The sequence below is a fragment of the Tarenaya hassleriana genome, unplaced genomic scaffold (assembly GCF_000463585.1).
Source record: "Tarenaya hassleriana unplaced genomic scaffold, ASM46358v1 Cleome13, whole genome shotgun sequence".
Taxonomy (NCBI): domain Eukaryota; kingdom Viridiplantae; phylum Streptophyta; class Magnoliopsida; order Brassicales; family Cleomaceae; genus Tarenaya; species Tarenaya hassleriana.
The window spans coordinates 1,090,820-1,107,768 of NW_010963495.1; the positions used below are offsets into that span (position 1 = coordinate 1,090,820).

Sequence of the window (16,949 nt, forward strand, 5' to 3'; positions counted from 1 at the left end):
GGGCCGCGGCCGACGCCGACGCAGACGCCACGGCGGCGGCCGTGTGGTGAATCTGCTCCTCCGCCGGCGTGTCGTGGTCCACGTGGAGAGCGATCTCTCCGCTGTTGTTGAAATCGAAACTGCCGCTTACTCGACGGCTCCTAGGAGGATTTACGGCGGGAGAATCCGAATCGGCGGGTTGGGTTCGTTGTTGCCAGAACTGGTGGCTGGATTCGCCGGAGGTGTTGGGGACCGGATCCATGCGGAAGTGGTCGCGTTCGTGTTCGTGTTCGTGGAGAATTGGGAGCTTCTCGGGGCTGTTTTCGATTTGATCTCCTCCTTCGCTGCTTCGAATCTGTTTGTATGAGCTCTGTGATTTGAACGATCTCCTGAAATCCATCCCAAGCAACAAAAAAAAATGAAAATACACTACGGATTTTCGGAAAACGAAAATGGAAGACGGAGAGAGAGAGAGAGAGAGAATGTGTGTGCATGGGATGTGAGATTATACGTGATTCAATGACATATTTTTTTTTATAATCCATGCAGCTTCTATTACCATATTCGTTCACACATGAATTTCCGTGAATTTTTATAAATTTTTTTTTTATGAGATCTATATCGTGACCTTATTATCCATTTTTTGTGCTTTTTCCGATTATAAAAAAATATAAATATATTGGACCAAGAGTTTTTAGCCACAACAACAAAATCAAGAATTGATGGTAAAAAATGATAAACTTTCAAATTAATATATAAATTTTAAATTTTCAGTAAAACACACGAAATTATCCCAAATCCTAGTTAAGATCGTAAATTTTACAAAAACTTCCAAAAAATACACTAAGAAATTAAATAAAAAACTCAAAAAACTATACGTCAAATAGAAAATATTTTTTTGTTAAGTATTTATAAAATTCAGGATATTATTTGAAATTTAAAAAAAATGATAAATTTCCTGAAAATATTAAATTCGTGTGCATTAAATGGAGGGATTGTAACATATTTGTAAATCTATTTGGTATTTCCAAAATAAAATAAATAAATCCGAAGAAACTTGAATGCTAACAAAAAAAAAAACAAACAATGTCTTATCAGTCTTCTTCCCCAACTTCAGCGTCTTCCATTTCAACGCCATCATCATCCTCTTGCTCGCTTCCCATCTCATAATCCTATGATGTTTTTTTGGATTGACATGTAAATAAAGGTATTAACTATATTTTTTTTACAACATGAAATAGTTTTTTGGACTTTTTTTTTACAATACACCAATAATAACTTTTTGACATAGTGACTAATTTATAATAACGTTTAATATGACCACCACTAATTCAGTTTCAAAGAAAACGTCACCAATAATGGCAACGTTAAACCTAATTCATCAAGAAAAAAAAACGAACTCTTTTGATTTTTCCAGAAACTAATCAATTGTTCATTTACTATTGTGGACAAATTTCGGAATAGTCCTTCCAACGTCGGTTACAATATATATATATATATATATATTATTTATTTTTAGTGTATAATATCTGAGTTTTAAATCACAAATTATGAGACAAACTTGGGATATTTTTCTGTCCGTGGCTTGAGCTAAGACACGTAAGCAATAATGACAGATTGAAGATCGTTGATGTCCCTCACTTCGTGTCGGACAAAACCTGCTTCTGTAAGAAGATGATCCCACTCCTCCATATTCCTCTCTCTGCCGTTCTTCATCTGAGCCATCATCACCACATCTAACAGCAATCTCGCATACTCTAACTTGTCGTCATCATCATCCTCTTTCTTCTGCTCCACCACTGCTTCAACTATTATCACTTTCCCTTTCTCTTTCGGCACTGCTTCTCTGCTTCTCTTCAGTATCTTCACGCAGTCCTCGTCGCTCCAATCGTGTAATATCCACTGTCACGTATATATGTAAACCCATATATAGATCTGTGTATGTATACGTGTGTGTGTGTGTGTGAATATGATGCGCATGCTATATATGTTTCAAGAAAGTGATTGACCTTGATGAATACAGCGTCGGCGCGTGGAATGAGACCGAACATGTCGCCTGCAACGTTCTCAACGCCTTCGAACTCACTAGCACCTGCCATGACATGGGGAAGATCGAAGTTGAAGGCTTTGATCCATGGAAACGCCTTCACAACCATCCCCATGGCCTCTCCGGTCCCGCAGCCGACATCAACCACCGTCGAAACTCCGTCGAAAATGTCGGCGCACGTGTTTGTCACCGCGGGAACCACCCGCCTCGTGTCGCAAGCCATGGCCTCGTTGAACGTCTCTCTATAGCCCGGATCCTCTGCAGCGTAAGCCCACGCGTCCTTACCGTGCGCCGCTTCGAACGGCTGGAAACCCTTGCCGGAGACGACGGCGGAGCTCAGCTTCAGATACGACGCGACCGCGACGGGGTTGCTAGACAGTAGAATCATATGAGCCATTGACTTGTCGTCGCGGTTAGTGATCATCATGCGGCGAGAGAGAGGCGTGTTTGTGTAGCCGGTGGCGCCGTCTTTGGTGGGTACTGCTTTGAAGATGCCTTGATGGGCAAGAAACCTCATTATGCGGCGGAGGAGGGGCGGAGGGAAACCGACGGCGGAGGAGAGATCGGCTAAAGTCACGGGCTGTGACGTTTGGTTCTCGACGGCTTCTGGTATCTTCAGTTCGATGGCGCATTTCACCGCCGCCATCTCAGCAAACCCTAACGCGTATCTCCATATCTCCACCGAAGCTTTGGCTTCTTCTTCGTCTCCCATTTTTTTTACTTTGGGAAACTCTCCAGAGGGGGAGATACAGAAGTTGTGGCTCAGGGAATGATTTGGATATCTTCATGAAGATATATTAATTTATAGAAATATACTTTTCAAATAATGGAAAAGAATCTCTTTCTAGAAACAATAAATGAAATTGTCTCCTTATCTCAGTTTCAAGACCAATAAATAAAATATCCTCACTTTTATCCTTTTCAGTTTAAAACCACGAAAAATCAATTTAAAACACTATCCTTTTCCTTAATCTTTCAGAAACTAACTCTTAGCTGTTTAAATTAAATTAAAAACTATCATTTTCAACATTTAATTTATTTCCAATTCAAATGTCGACTTTGAAAATGATATGATACATCTTGACGTGGATTCATCTCCTCCTATAAAACACATTGTAAGTAACCATCGCCACTTGTTCTTCTGTCGGTCCATGTCCATCTAACAAATTATTGGGACATGACATTTTATTTAAATTTAAATTTATTTTAACACTCGTTTTAATTTTATTTAACTATATTAAAAAAATATATATTATTTTTATATCGAAACTATTTTAGATATATTTATATTTATCCTAAAACAATTTTTAATATATATAGATTTTAGTCTAAAATATAAAATGGATATCAAAATTTCACATTTTCCATATTTTTGTATCTCCTCATGGTCGTCCCACCAATATATATTTATACACTTTCTACGAAAAAAGTTTTGGTTGGTTATTCTAATGTTACTCGAATCAACACACAAGAAAAATGGCTTATAAATTTGAAGTATGCTAATTCAATTATTTATATATGGATATAACAAATAAAAGGAAACCTGATAAAAAAAATCATATGGCTTGGCTAACCTATGCCTAAAAGTCTTTCTCCTTATATGCATGATTATGACAGAAAAAAATATTACGACAACATTTTAGTTTTCTTATATCTTTAAACTTTGTGTTGGCAAAAAAAAATAATGTAAGAATCCATTTTCTTCTATATTATTTTAGGGATAATCGCCAAAAAAATCATATACTTTTTCCAGATCAACGAAAAAACTCTGTACTTTTTTTTATTACCAATTAAACCCTATACTTGATGTGATTAATCCATAAAATTCCGTACTTTTTAAACATTCACCGAAAATCCCCCGCGAATGCCAACTCAAGCAAAAATGATGATATGACAATGACATGACATGAACACATCATCATAATTATGCCACATCATCATTTCAAACAAAATTTAAATTAAATTATTTATTTAAATTAATATATATACACACAAATTTCCACATACATATATATATATATATTAAAAATAAAATTATTTATAATTAAAAATATATATATACACATAACTACAATATATATGTATATTATAACTAATGTATATATATATTAAAATAAAAATAATTATAATTAATTTTATATATATACATAATATATATTAAAATACAAATAATTATAACTTACATATATACATATAATATATATTAAAAATAATATGTATATGTATCTATATTAGTTATACAACATATACATATATTACTAATATACATATTAAAATAAAAGTATATATGTATGTGTGAATTTGTGTATATATATTAATTTAATTTAAATTTTTTTTGAAATGATGATGTGAAATAATTATGATGATGTGTTCATGTCATGTCATTGCCACATCATCATTTTTGTTTGAGTTGTGAGTTGGTATTCTCGGGGGATTTTCAGTGAATGTTTAAAAAGTACGGGTTTTTATGGATTAATCACACCAATTACAAAGTTTAATTGGTAATAAAAAAGTACATGGTTTTTCCGTTGATCTGGGAAAAGTACAGGGTTTTTTTTGGTGATTACCCCTATTATTTATAACTAGTTAGTATTGTTATTTGGTAAAAGTTTGATTTTTTTAGTTTTATTTCATATAAAATATTTTTGTTATCATTTTCCGTACGATATACCAATTTATTTGTTTTTCTTAAATTTCTTAATAAGGGTTATGATTTTTGGTAATCAGGGTTTACGTTGACATTTGAAAAAAATAATAAGTTTTGTTAATCAGAAGGATAAAAAAGGAAATTCATGGAGTAAATTTAAAAATATTATAGTAGTTGATACGATGGTTAGGAAATGTTAGAACATGGTTCTAATATTTAAATTTAATTTTCATGTATATCGTGTAATTTCCTGTTTGACATGCGATAATCTCCTAAACCGGCGCCAAATCGATGAACCGGGTCCGGTACGCATCTTCCACATTGGCTGGTATCAAACGTGTGGATAATGGATGCAAAGGATTTTATCTTCTTGCATTTGAACACACAGAGAGGCGAGGCAAAGCCGTTATCAGTTCAAAAACTCCCGGCGGAGGGAGAAAGACAGAGCCTCCGGCTGAAATGGCGGCTCTCAGATTGCCAACAAGGCCTGTGCAGACCGTCCATGGCTATCGACCCGTTTTGACCTCTCCTTCGTTGGCTTCTGGTAATCTATGCATTTCATACTTTTGCCGGTCTAATTAGTGAATCATTATCCTCATCGATTGAATCGGTTTGTAATTTGGCGAATTTTTTAACTCTGGACAAAAAGTTTCTGTTTAAGGTACTGTTTGATGTATGAAGCAAACCCACTTGGTTGGATTTGTGAACTGGTCGATTTATTTTCTCATGTTGAATTGGTTGAATCCGTGCTAGTCTCTGAGTTCTTCCCTTTTCGTTTGTTGTTTCTGACTTGAACTTGACTAATGGGTGAAAACGAAATCTGGGTTTTGTTTTTGGAGAAGTAATTAATAATTTGAATCCCTAATTAGGTTTATCACAGCTGATTTCCATTTGGTTGCCATTTTCTTCTGCAAGGATATGTTTTAGTTAGTTCACTGTGTAGCTTTGGCTTCTGTATAAGTATGGATTAAGTGGGCATGTCTCATTTTTCATTTTCTGCACTTCTATATGGTTACTCAACATTTGGGGACTACTGTACAGGTTTTGTATCCAGAACCTTGGCGCTTGTTTATCCTTCTATCTTGCTGCCGAGACACAGAACGACTCGGTCAGTGCAGATTAGGGCTAAAAGCTCATCAGGTTTTCAACTTATGATTATGCATAAACTTGTGTTTTCTTCCATTCTCTCTATTATGCTCATGAATCTGTGCTTTTGGTATTCAATCTTTGTTTGGTTCTTGCTCGAGGAATACTGAAGTCGAGTGCTCTCTCTTGTTTTTTGTCCCTCTCTACTGCACCTTGCAGCATCAGTACAGCCTGTGACTGAGGATGCTAAGGATAATTATCAGCCCAAGGATGTCTTTCTTAGTGGAGATTCAATACGCCGCCGTTTTCTTGAATTTTATGCCTCTCGTGGGCATAAGATTCTTCCAAGTTCTTCTCTTGTTCCAGAAGATCCTACTGTTCTGCTAACAATTGCTGGAATGCTTCAATTCAAACCTATTTTTCTCGGGAAGGTATTATCTGTGCTAAGTAATACTGTTTAGTCTGTTTTACAGCAAGCACATGAGAATTTACTTATGAGTCGGAACATTCTGTGCATTTTATTTATATGCTGCCATGCTGGTCAGGTACCTAGGCAGGTTCCTCGGGCTACAACTGCACAGAGATGCATACGTACAAATGATGTAGAAAACGTTGGCAGAACTGCCAGACATCATACATTCTTCGAGATGCTTGGTAACTTCAGTTTTGGAGATTACTTCAAGAAAGACGCGATCAGATGGGCGTGGGAGCTGTCTACAATCGAATTTGGATTACCTGTTAATAGACTTTGGGTTAGCATTTACGAAGACGACGATGAAGCTTTTGAGATCTGGCATAATGAAGTCGGTGTTCCAGCTGAGCGTATAAAGAGAATGGGCGAAGAAGACAACTTTTGGACCAGTGGACCAACTGGCCCTTGTGGTCCATGCTCAGAGTTGTATTATGATTTCCATCCTGATAAAGGTCCTGATAACGTCGACCTTGGGGATGATACCAGATTCATTGAGTTTTACAATCTGGTTTTTATGCAGTATAACAAGAAGGAAGACAGATCACTCGAACCCTTGAAACAGAAAAACATAGACACTGGTCTTGGCCTGGAACGTATGGCGCAAATTCTTCAGAAGGTCCCAAACAATTACGAGACAGACCTGATTTATCCCATCATAGAGAAGGCCTCACAGTTGGCAAATATCTCATACACTTCCGCTAATGATCAGACAAAGACGAGTCTAAAAGTGATTGGAGATCACATGCGGGCAATTGTCTATCTCATATCAGATGGTGTCGTGCCTTCAAATATTGGTAGAGGTTATGTTGTAAGGAGGTTGATAAGAAGGGCAGTTCGCACGGGTAAGTCTCTTGGTATACATGGGGATGGCAAAGGCGATCCCAAAGGAGCATTTTTGCCAACAATTGCTGAAAAAGTGGTAGAGATGAGCGCAGATATTGATCTAGATGTAAAATCGAGAGAATCTCGCATTCTCGAGGAAATCACGCGGGAGGAACTTCAATTTAAGCAAACCCTAGAAAGAGGCGAAAAATTGCTTGACCAAATGCTTCAAGAAGCCGTGTCAGATGTTGTGGAAACTGGAAACAGGCCTTGTCTATCAGGAAAAGATGCATTTCTTCTTTATGATACATATGGGTTTCCCATTGAGATAACCATAGAAATGGCCGGGGAGCATGGGGTTGATGTAGATATGGATGGCTTTGAAGTGGAAATGGAGAATCAAAGGCGTCAATCTCAAGCTGCTCATACTGTTGTCAAACTGACAGTTGAAGATGGCAGCAGCATAGCCGAAAATATAGATGACACTGAGTTCCTTGGATACAACACTCTTTCGACTCGTGCAGTAGTGCAAAGCCTCTTGGTTGACGGGAAGCCTGTCATACGGGTTCCCGAAGGAAGTGATGTAGAGGTTCTTCTGAACAGGACACCGTTCTATGCAGAATCGGGAGGTCAAATTGCAGATAATGGGTTTCTATATGTTAATGGTGATGGGAATCAACAGACTGCTGTTGTTGAGGTCAGGGATGTTCAAAAGTCTCTTGGTAACATTTTTGTCCACAAGGGTACTGTCAAAGGCGGGGTCTTGGAAGTTGGGAAGGAAGTCGAAGCAACAGTGGATCCATACCTAAGGAAACGAGCAAAGGTGTGTCTGACATGCCATCCTGCATTTTCCGATACGCCTTTGTCTTCATCCTCCTTTAACGGCCATTTTGTCGATTTTGTAGGTTCACCATACTGCCACCCATTTATTACAATCGGGACTTAAGAAAGTAATAGGACAAGAAACATCACAAGCTGGTTCCTTGGTGGCTTTTGATCGCCTCAGATTCGACTTCAACTTTCATAGGCCCCTGCATGACAGTGAGCTCGAGGAGATTGAAAATCTGATCAATGGGTGGATCGCTGATGCAACACGTCTGGAAACAAAAGTGATGCCTCTTGCTGATGCAAAACAAGCTGGAGCCATTGCTATGTTTGGAGAAAAATACGGTGAAGAGGTACGGGAGATATCATCATGCAAAAACTGGGAGACTGCAATGCCTTTGACATGGAAGATCCTTATATTACAGATGGTTTTACTGCAGGTTCGTGTGGTGGAAGTTCCGGGTGTATCCATGGAACTTTGTGGTGGCACCCATGTCGGGAATACTGCTGAAATACGAGCCTTCAAGATAATATCAGAACAAGGAATTGCATCTGGAGTCAGGCGTATTGAAGCTGTTGCTGGTGAAGCATTCATCGAATACATAAATGCCCGGGATTCCCAGATGAGACGACTGTGCTCAACTCTCAAGGTATTTTCTCGAATCATATTCCCTTCAGATGATAGGAAAAGGCGTTCGATTGAATTAGTTAGAAACCCATATCTTATGACATGATCGGTTTGACAAATAAACTATTGTTGGTGTGGTTAATCTGAAGGTGAAAGCGGAAGACGTGGCAACCAGGGTGGAGAATCTTCTAGACGAATTACGAGCAGCGAGAAAGGAGGTGTCAGACTTGCGTTCGAAAGCAGCGATCTATAGAGCATCTGTCCTTGCAAACAAGGCATTCACCTTGGGAACTTCACAGACTGTAAGGTACAAGATTTTCATCACTTGCCTGAACTAAAATCCGTAAAAACGCAGATGCATTCCAAATCTGATGGATCATTCATGTAAAGAATCTGAATCATGAAAACCTCTCTCTTGTGGTGAATGTTTGATTACCATCAGAGTAATAGTTGAGTCGATGGATGACGCTGATGCTGACTCGCTAAAGAACGCTGCCGAGCATCTGCTAAGCACGTTAGAAGATCCAGCTGCAGTGATACTAGGATCATGTCCGGACAAGGACAAGGTTAGTTTAGTTGCTGCTTTCAGTCCCAGTGTAGTGGCTCTCGGCGTTCAAGCGGGGAAGTTCATAGGATCCATAGCTAAGATGTGCGGTGGAGGAGGCGGTGGCAGGCCGAATTTCGCTCAAGCAGGAGGAAGAAAACCCGAAAATCTCCCGAGTGCCTTGGAGAAAGCTCGGGAAGATATCGTGGCAACTCTATCCGAAAAAGTCGGGTGAAAAAACTGTAATCCAAGTCTTGGTTTTGATCTTGATCCAGTCTACACAGATATCTGCAGAACAAAATTGTGCTGAAAAGAAAAGCCCAGTCCTTGTTAGTTCATCATGTGATTTGAGAAAGTAAATTTGATGTATAGATACAAGATTTGGTGATGTAAATTTCTATGTATAATACATTGTATGACCATGCCCAGTTTACCAATTCAAAAAGGTCGTTTTCTGCCATGAAAGTTAATGTTGCATATGTGTAATAAATGATTAGCTTTTCTTTTTGTAGATTCTTTCAAGAAATTTATATAAAATTAAGCATGTATTTGTTAAAAGAGTGATTAGAACATAAATAAATAATCCCATATAATTATTCTTTTTGATATTCTTAATATGGTATAACTGTCATCGAATTTTATGTATAGTGAAAAAGAATACATGAAACTGCGGGGAAGTTGCAAAGAAAGTGACTTCATCCATCTCTGTCGGAAACTGCCAAAGGCAATAGATAGATTAGCATAAAAGTGGAAAGAACAATTACTAAAGGTAATTAAAAATCAATTAATATTTTCTCAACCTTTGAGTAATTTTAAAAATAAATTCTTGAAGTTTTTTGAGTGGTATCATACATGTTCCTACACCCTTGTGTGTTTTTTTTTGGGAATTTATCGTAAATTATGTAAATATTTAAAGATTCTGGATTTGAGTAAGGTGGCTGCTTTATTGTATAAAACGAGAAAATCTTGAAGAATGCAAATTACTCACCATAAACCATTTCAATGATCATGGATTTTAATATCCATTTTTGAGTTTTTAATATATTTCTATTTAATTATTTTAGAATTCAATTTTTTTTTAAATTTATAAAAGCTACATTCATTAAACATTTATATTAATATTCTATTTTTATTTCAAATTATATATTTATTAAAAAATCAATTATTTTTGTACTCACTTCAATCAATTTTAAAAACTATAGGTAATATAAATATAATTATATATTATTATTCCCTTTGTTTTGAGAATTCGGGATGGAAATAACTATCTTAATTATAATAAACGATTTATTGGCAGACCGGTGGTGGGCCCCATTTCTCAGTCTTTGGAGACTTCTCAAGTCAAACCGATTAAAACAAATAGGAAGTCGTTCAACACTTTTCCTCAAGCATATTATATATCACTGAAATTACCACAAAAAGTGTATAAAAACTCCGATTTTTAGTAACATTTATTTATTTCAAAAAATAAAATGAAAAACAGAATATTTGTTCAAAAGTGAAATTATAATAATTCACGGCACAAAAACTTTCTATGATAAATACGGTAGTCGCATTACATGAAACGCATTATAGAAATTCACATATTATTAAATGGGCAATATCGTTATTAGTATTTACAATGAAATTTCAACGAGAAAATATTCTTGCAGAGGATATGGTCCACTTGTCAATGACCCCACAGGTAAACCGTGTGGGTCCCACCACTTTGATTGTGAAAATAAAAAATTAAAAAAAAAAATCCACCAAAGACTTTCAATGTAATGCCTCCACATCAGCTCTTGACTTGGTCTGCTCCTGGAAAATGCATCACCAACAAGATATCTTTGAACCCATAGTGTGTGTATATATATATATGCATTAATGCGTATCCAGGGAGTTCACCAACAAACGAGTTCATTGAATACAATAAACTGCTGGGTTTATCGAGTTTATAAATCCGACAGGAATAGCGAGATGGCGACAGAGAATGAGCTCCCACTCCCAGGTTTCAGGTTCCACCCCACAGAGGAGGAGCTGCTCAATTTCTACCTCAAGAACATGATTCACGGCAAGAGATCATGCGTCCATGTCATTGGTTTCCTTAACATCTACCACCATGATCCATGGGACTTACCTGGTAATAATGCGCATACCTTCCACTCCATCATTTGTAGAGTTGGATCCTTTTCAAGACCCATGATGTGAAGTCTGATGGGTTTTGTCTGAATCTCTGTGCAGGACTGTCCAAGATTGGGGAAAGAGAGTGGTACTTCTTCGTTCCAAGGGACAGGAAGCATGGATCTGGAGGGAGGCCAAGCAGGACAACTGCTAAAGGATACTGGAAGGCTACAGGCTCCGACCGCAAAATCGTCAGCTTGTCTGAACCGAAACGCGTCATCGGTCTAAGGAAGACTCTCGTGTTCTACCGGGGAAGAGCGCCTGGAGGGAACAAAACCGATTGGGTCATGAACGAGTATCGTTTGCCCGATAGTTGCCCCTTGCCTAAGGTACCTTTCAAAAGAAGCTCCTCCTCGGTGATTAGGTATACTCTTTGTTGCTTATCTCACATCTTTTCACCTGAACAAAAAATATGCAGGATGTTGTATTGTGCAAGATATACAGAAAAGCAACCTCGCTGAAAGTGTTAGAGCAAAGGGCAGCAATGGAAGAGATGGAGGGGAAGGCGAACCAGACACACCCGACATCTCCTCTGTCGTCGTCTGAGACCATCTCATCTTGCGGTACACAGTATGACTTGATAGCTCCCATTCCCATGCCTCAGGTGGTAGCCATGGAAGAAGAGAACGGCATCTCGATTCATGAAAGCCGTACCGAAAAGGCAGAGGACGAGGAAAGATGCCGGGCGACAGAAATCAAGATGCCATCTTCGTCACTGAAACTGCCGTCTGGGAGCCTGCCCGAGCTGCAAGTACCCAAATCAGGAACAGATTGGGGCCAGGATCAGTTCTTGAGCATAAGTCCTTGGCTCCAAAATCTTACCCCTATAATTAACCTATTGAACTTTTAGGCCTGTAAAGAACAACGTCGCCACTAGCAATACGATTAACCAGTCCATGCATTCCATCAATCATCTGGGAAGAACATCGACGAGCTTGACCAGACCAGGTCACATGAACCTTGTGACTTCTCGGCTTCAATATGGCATTCCATTACTATTGAACATCTTTACAAGCCATTGTAACTTACAACTTCAATGTAATATATTATGATACCCAAGAGGTATAAATCATAAAGCTTATTTTAACTGCAATGGCAAAAGAAGAAAGATCGCTGCTTTGAACACAGATACCAGAGACATGAAGTTTGCTCTTGAGTTTGCCTCGATGGATGAAAAAAACAGAACAGAACTGAATGTCCAAAACTAAATCCCACGCCACACCAAGTTCCACGATGTAACTCAATGATACAGAATGCCAATCCTCTCGATCCATGAAGGTCACGAAAGAAGCAAGCAATATCGAACCAGAACCTCAAACACAAACCTATGTCGATCGATCAATCGACGCTTTGCACAACATCCTCGGCGGTGAATTTCGATGCCCATGTCCTTATCAGAAGCTAAACCCGCTTGGGTTCGTGTTGGAGCAGCGAATTCCTGTCCTTGACGAGCTCGAGCTTGAAAATGGCGACCTTGAAAGGGTTGACTCCTACTTTGACCGTCGACCCATTAACCCTTTTCCCCGCCGAAATCCGCTCGATGTGAGTGACTTGAACCTCGTCATCCTTCCACACCGGAATCGACCGGACGCTCTACTTCCGCCGGAGCTCCCCCAAGTGCAGCGCGTTCATCGGCACGCGCTGCCGTGAAATGGGTCTTCCAGTTTTTCCTGGGGGGAAGATCTCACGCGCGGATCATACGTCATCTCGCCGGTGGACGCGCTCCTGCCTGGTGGGAACGGCTTAGGGTTTAAGAACGACTCTTGACGAAGGTATCGTACCACCCGAGAAGAATCATCCGTAAAACGATGTCGTATTAGTTCCCTCCCCTCTCTCTACTTTGGAACGGCTTACTTAGGGTTTAATGTGCTTTGAACGCTTATCGTTACCAAGGAATCTGCAACAGTAAGATTCCTTAATGCATTTGGATTTAGTAAATCGCGAGGGCAGATTCATGAATCATGTATGTGTGCCAGTGTGTGTATATATACATAGCTTATCTGTGTTTCATGAGGATCTTCTTGATTAGCATCCCCGGTTTGGGAATTTGTTTTCTTGTTTCTTGATTGTCGTTTTTCATCATCGAAAACACAGACAGAGCAGAAAAAGAGACAGAACAAAAACGGCATCATGGTACATATCGGAATCCAGAAGCATGCAGGCACTATATATAATGCAGATAATCACATATGAATGATGTGATACAACTATTTTAATTCGATAAAATGGCTTTCAGGAAATTAAATATCATCCTATTGGATAAACGTGATTATAATATGAAGTACACCTCCTGCAAACTCCACAGCTTGTTTCCCTATAAACAAATGAAAAAAGATTCCCGAAAGGAAACTAGCGGATGGGCTCTGAAAGAGCCACGATGAGCGTTTCGGCAGGCGCAAAGGGTAACTCCAAACCTGCACGAGCGGCCATTGACAGACAAGACAGCCCTTCTGCATTGTTTAATATCCATCCACTCGTGTGATAACATCACATAAAGAATCTCGTTTCAATGGGTCACTGATTTGTCAGAATGGCTTCGGGGGAGACACTGGACGAGGAAAGCGGAGATCTGGATCCAGATCAACCTCTTCATACGTCTCTCTGGTTCGGTATATATACAAGGATGGGATGAGCAAACCCCTCAACACAAACCCTTTTCTTTCCTCCACAGAAATCGGGAAGAAAGAAAATGGCAGCTTTCCACGTTCGTTCCAACAGCTTGCCTTCAAACCCGAACCCGCTTTCCGTCCTTCAAGTGGATGAGCACTTGACCAGATTGAGATCCTCGAACACAGCCTCAACATCGTCGTCGCCTTCAACCTGCCGAAATCTAAACCATCTTCACGATTTGCTCGAGTGCATCAACAAGATGACGCTTCAGCAGTCCGTACACAGACAAGCTCTGTCGGGAGAGCAGAACATGACAACTGTCGAGGAGCTTCTCGACGGTTCCCTGAGGCTCTTGGATGTCTGTGGCGTCGCCAAGGACGCGCTCTCGAGCACGAAAGAGTGCCTCAGAGATCTGCAATCTGCGATCCGGAGAAAATCCGACGGATTCTTGACCGAAGTCAAGAAATACTTGGCCTGCAGGAAATCGCTCAAGAAATCATTCCAAAACGTTTCAAAGAGCTTGAAGACAAGAGATTCGAAACGCGAGGAAGACGAAACAATGGCGATCTTAAGGGAGGCCGAAGCAGCCACAGCTGAAGTGCTTGCATCGGTCTTGTGCTTCGTCTCTGGTTCCAAATCGCTGTCAAAGCCGAGCGGAAAATGGTCACTGGTGTCGAAACTGGTCAGCCAGAAAAGAGCAGGATCCGAGAAGGAAGAAGAAAACAGCGGAAACGAGTTCATGGGAGTGGATTCAGCATTGGTTTCACTCGCTCGGACGAAATCGGAGAAGGGAATGAGGATGGAGGATCTTCAGAGGCTGGAGATGAGCATTGAGGACGTCGAGAAAGGGCTTCAATGCGTATTCAGGAGCTTGATCGAACTCAGAGTCTCTGTCCTTAACGTTTTGGCCAACTGACTAGTCTTGTTAGAATTCGATTGACCAAATGTAAAATTGTTTCGGAAATGGCATGAATAAAAGATCAATTAAACACCACGTGACCATTTCGGGTTTCGTCTCTGGTTTTGCTTGGTTATATTCGGTTCGGTTCAGAAAAATTATAACCATTCAATTTTATATTAAGTTTGGTTTGGTTCGGTTTTATTGATAAAAATATTCAATTTTCAACAAAATTTTTCGGTTTTTCAGTTTTAGAGAAATCATAAATACTTGATTTTTATATGGAATTGGATTTCATTACGGTGATATGTTATTTGGTTCAAATCGGTTCGGTTATCCGGTTAACTCTTTTTTTTTTAATCTGATTTTGTTCTTTGATTTGAGAAAAAGGATTTAGAAGGATTTACAAGTAATGATCCTTTTCATTTAGACAATCAGTGGCCTAAGATGTTAAGAAGAGAGAATCTGTATTTCATCAAAGATTTGAAAAGAGACTCAATTCCTTCCTCAAGATCCTGAGCGCTGCGCTCCAAACTCTGCACGTCCTCCATTTTCATCCACTTCTCGGACTTCTTCTCCATGATGAACGTCTGAAACGCTGAATCGATCTTCGCAAACTCGTTTTCGGCCCGACCCTCGCACGCAACTCGTTTCTGGTTCATCAGCTTCGAGACCAGCGTCCATTTTCCCGAAGAAGGAGGCGTCGACGACGATTCAGACACGAGGGAAAACAGGGAATGGAACAGAGAAACCGTCAGAGCTTCTGCTTCTCCGAACGCAGACAGAGATCCGTCGACGCTGCTGTATTGGTTTCGGTATGCTTTCAAGCTCTTGACCGCTTTCTGGAGTGATTTCTTGATGGATCTTCTCGAGGCCAAGTATTTCTTCACCTCGCCCGTGAGATCTCCACGTTTTCTCCGGAGGATGGATTCGATCTCCATGAGGCATTCTTTAGTCTGAGACAGAGAATCCTTGGCCATGTTGCAGAGATCCAAGATCCTGAGAGATCCGTCAAGAAGCTGCTCGATGAAATTCTTGTTCTGTTCCCGAGACAGAGCTTGTTGGGTGACGGGCAGACGGAGGAGCTGGTCGAGAGATTCGTGCAAATCTCGAAGGTCGTCAAGTCTATGGCCGATGGAAGAAGAAGACGTCGAAGCAGATTCTGATGAAGATGATCTCAACCTGCATAACTGCTCGTCGACATATGCAGCTTGAGGGTGTGGCCTCGAGGGAAAGCTGTTAGATCGAACATGGAAACCGGCCTCCATTTTTGTTTCTCTCTCTTTTCTTCGAGTTCGAAATCAAGAAAAGGTTTTCTCAGAGGGAGAGAGAGAGAGAGAGATGTTCTTCTTGCTTTCATCACCTTTCGGGTCAATACACACACATATATATATAGATGTAGATAGATATGCCCATCAAACGTGGAAACAAATGGAATCGTGATCAGCGATGTTTTCGCAGTGTCTCCCTCAACAGAGATGAGATTCTGATTTCATCGCCATATAAAAAGTTGCGAACTTTATAAAGAAAAGCAATCCACACGAGTGTTCTCCACCTTCCTCTGCATATTTTACTGCAAATCCAGATTCCAGCTTGGCTTTGTCCCCCCTTGAAGAAGATGACGCCACATCTGCAACAGCTTTAACTTCAATATTTCATTTTTCCTCGGATCTTGTCTGAACCCACCTTGGAAGAATGAAGGAAACTGCAAAAGTTGTCAGCCCCGCCCGTGTGTCTACCGCATAATTTTTTAGAGGTTTTCTGGCATTTATGATCCATGGAATGATAAAGAAAAAAAAAATTGATTGGATCTCAGATCTGTACAAATGTGATTGCACCAAAACACAACATGATCCTGAATTCTCTCTCTTAAACTAACGAAACCGCACGAGTGCATCTGCAGCTCCTCTGTCTCGTGTTAATGGCAGATTCCAGCTTGGCCTGTCTCCTTGGAAAAGATGATACAGCGTAACTCCTACAATATATTCGCGGCTCCCAAATTACATGTGAAACAGCTGAACATTGTCTTCTTCCTACATAACCATCATCCTGTGTTCCTTCTATACGCAGTTCGTTCCTGTCTGATTCTTGTTTCATCTTTATATGTCTGATAAAAAAAAAGATCTCTTTTGCTATTTCCAAATACGTCGAAAAGATGAATCTGTGACCAAAACAATTCCATCCAAAGAGATCGGAAGAAATGAACATTTTTGAATGGTTACAATACAACA

At 39.8% G+C, this 16,949-nt stretch overlaps 5 protein-coding genes across 6 annotated transcripts; 3 read left to right on the plus strand and 2 right to left on the minus strand.

The window, feature by feature from the left end:
* Positions 1 to 1,395: 1,395 nt before the first annotated feature.
* Positions 1,396 to 2,813, minus strand: LOC104807385 ((RS)-norcoclaurine 6-O-methyltransferase-like). The gene is made up of 2 exons (XM_010532638.2): positions 1,989 to 2,813; positions 1,396 to 1,881 (listed from the first exon to the last, which is right to left on the minus strand). Exons 1-2 carry the CDS (start codon positions 2,736 to 2,738, stop codon positions 1,570 to 1,572), a joined length of 1,062 nt encoding a protein of 353 aa, XP_010530940.1. The 5' UTR covers positions 2,739 to 2,813; the 3' UTR covers positions 1,396 to 1,569.
* A 2,229-nt stretch (positions 2,814 to 5,042) lies between these two features.
* Positions 5,043 to 9,515, plus strand: LOC104807386 (alanine--tRNA ligase, chloroplastic/mitochondrial). 2 transcript variants are annotated; one of them, XM_010532639.2, is made up of 8 exons: positions 5,043 to 5,217; positions 5,715 to 5,813; positions 5,979 to 6,190; positions 6,305 to 7,876; positions 7,959 to 8,231; positions 8,319 to 8,528; positions 8,656 to 8,813; positions 8,949 to 9,515. In XM_010532639.2, the coding sequence occupies exons 1-8, from the start codon at positions 5,133 to 5,135 to the stop codon at positions 9,283 to 9,285; spliced, it is 2,946 nt and encodes a 981-aa protein (XP_010530941.1). In that variant the 5' UTR covers positions 5,043 to 5,132; the 3' UTR covers positions 9,286 to 9,515. The 2 variants fall into 2 exon arrangements, with proteins under 2 accessions (XP_010530941.1, XP_019057420.1); XM_019201875.1 differs by lacking the exon at positions 5,043 to 5,217 and having other exon boundaries at positions 5,732 to 5,781.
* Positions 9,516 to 10,720: 1,205 nt separating this feature from the next.
* LOC104807387 (NAC transcription factor 29-like) lies at positions 10,721 to 12,335 on the plus strand. Its single transcript, XM_010532640.2, has 3 exons — positions 10,721 to 11,169; positions 11,271 to 11,539; positions 11,629 to 12,335. The coding sequence occupies exons 1-3, from the start codon at positions 10,914 to 10,916 to the stop codon at positions 12,058 to 12,060; spliced, it is 957 nt and encodes a 318-aa protein (XP_010530942.1). The 5' UTR covers positions 10,721 to 10,913; the 3' UTR covers positions 12,061 to 12,335.
* A 1,122-nt stretch (positions 12,336 to 13,457) lies between these two features.
* On the plus strand, positions 13,458 to 14,804 carry LOC104807388. The gene has a single exon (XM_010532641.2). It carries the CDS (start codon positions 13,900 to 13,902, stop codon positions 14,734 to 14,736), a length of 837 nt encoding a protein of 278 aa, XP_010530943.1. The 5' UTR covers positions 13,458 to 13,899; the 3' UTR covers positions 14,737 to 14,804.
* A 288-nt stretch (positions 14,805 to 15,092) lies between these two features.
* On the minus strand, positions 15,093 to 16,918 carry LOC104807391. The gene has a single exon (XM_010532643.1). It carries the CDS (start codon positions 15,984 to 15,986, stop codon positions 15,153 to 15,155), a length of 834 nt encoding a protein of 277 aa, XP_010530945.1. The 5' UTR covers positions 15,987 to 16,918; the 3' UTR covers positions 15,093 to 15,152.
* Between the last annotated feature and the right edge of the window lie 31 nt (positions 16,919 to 16,949).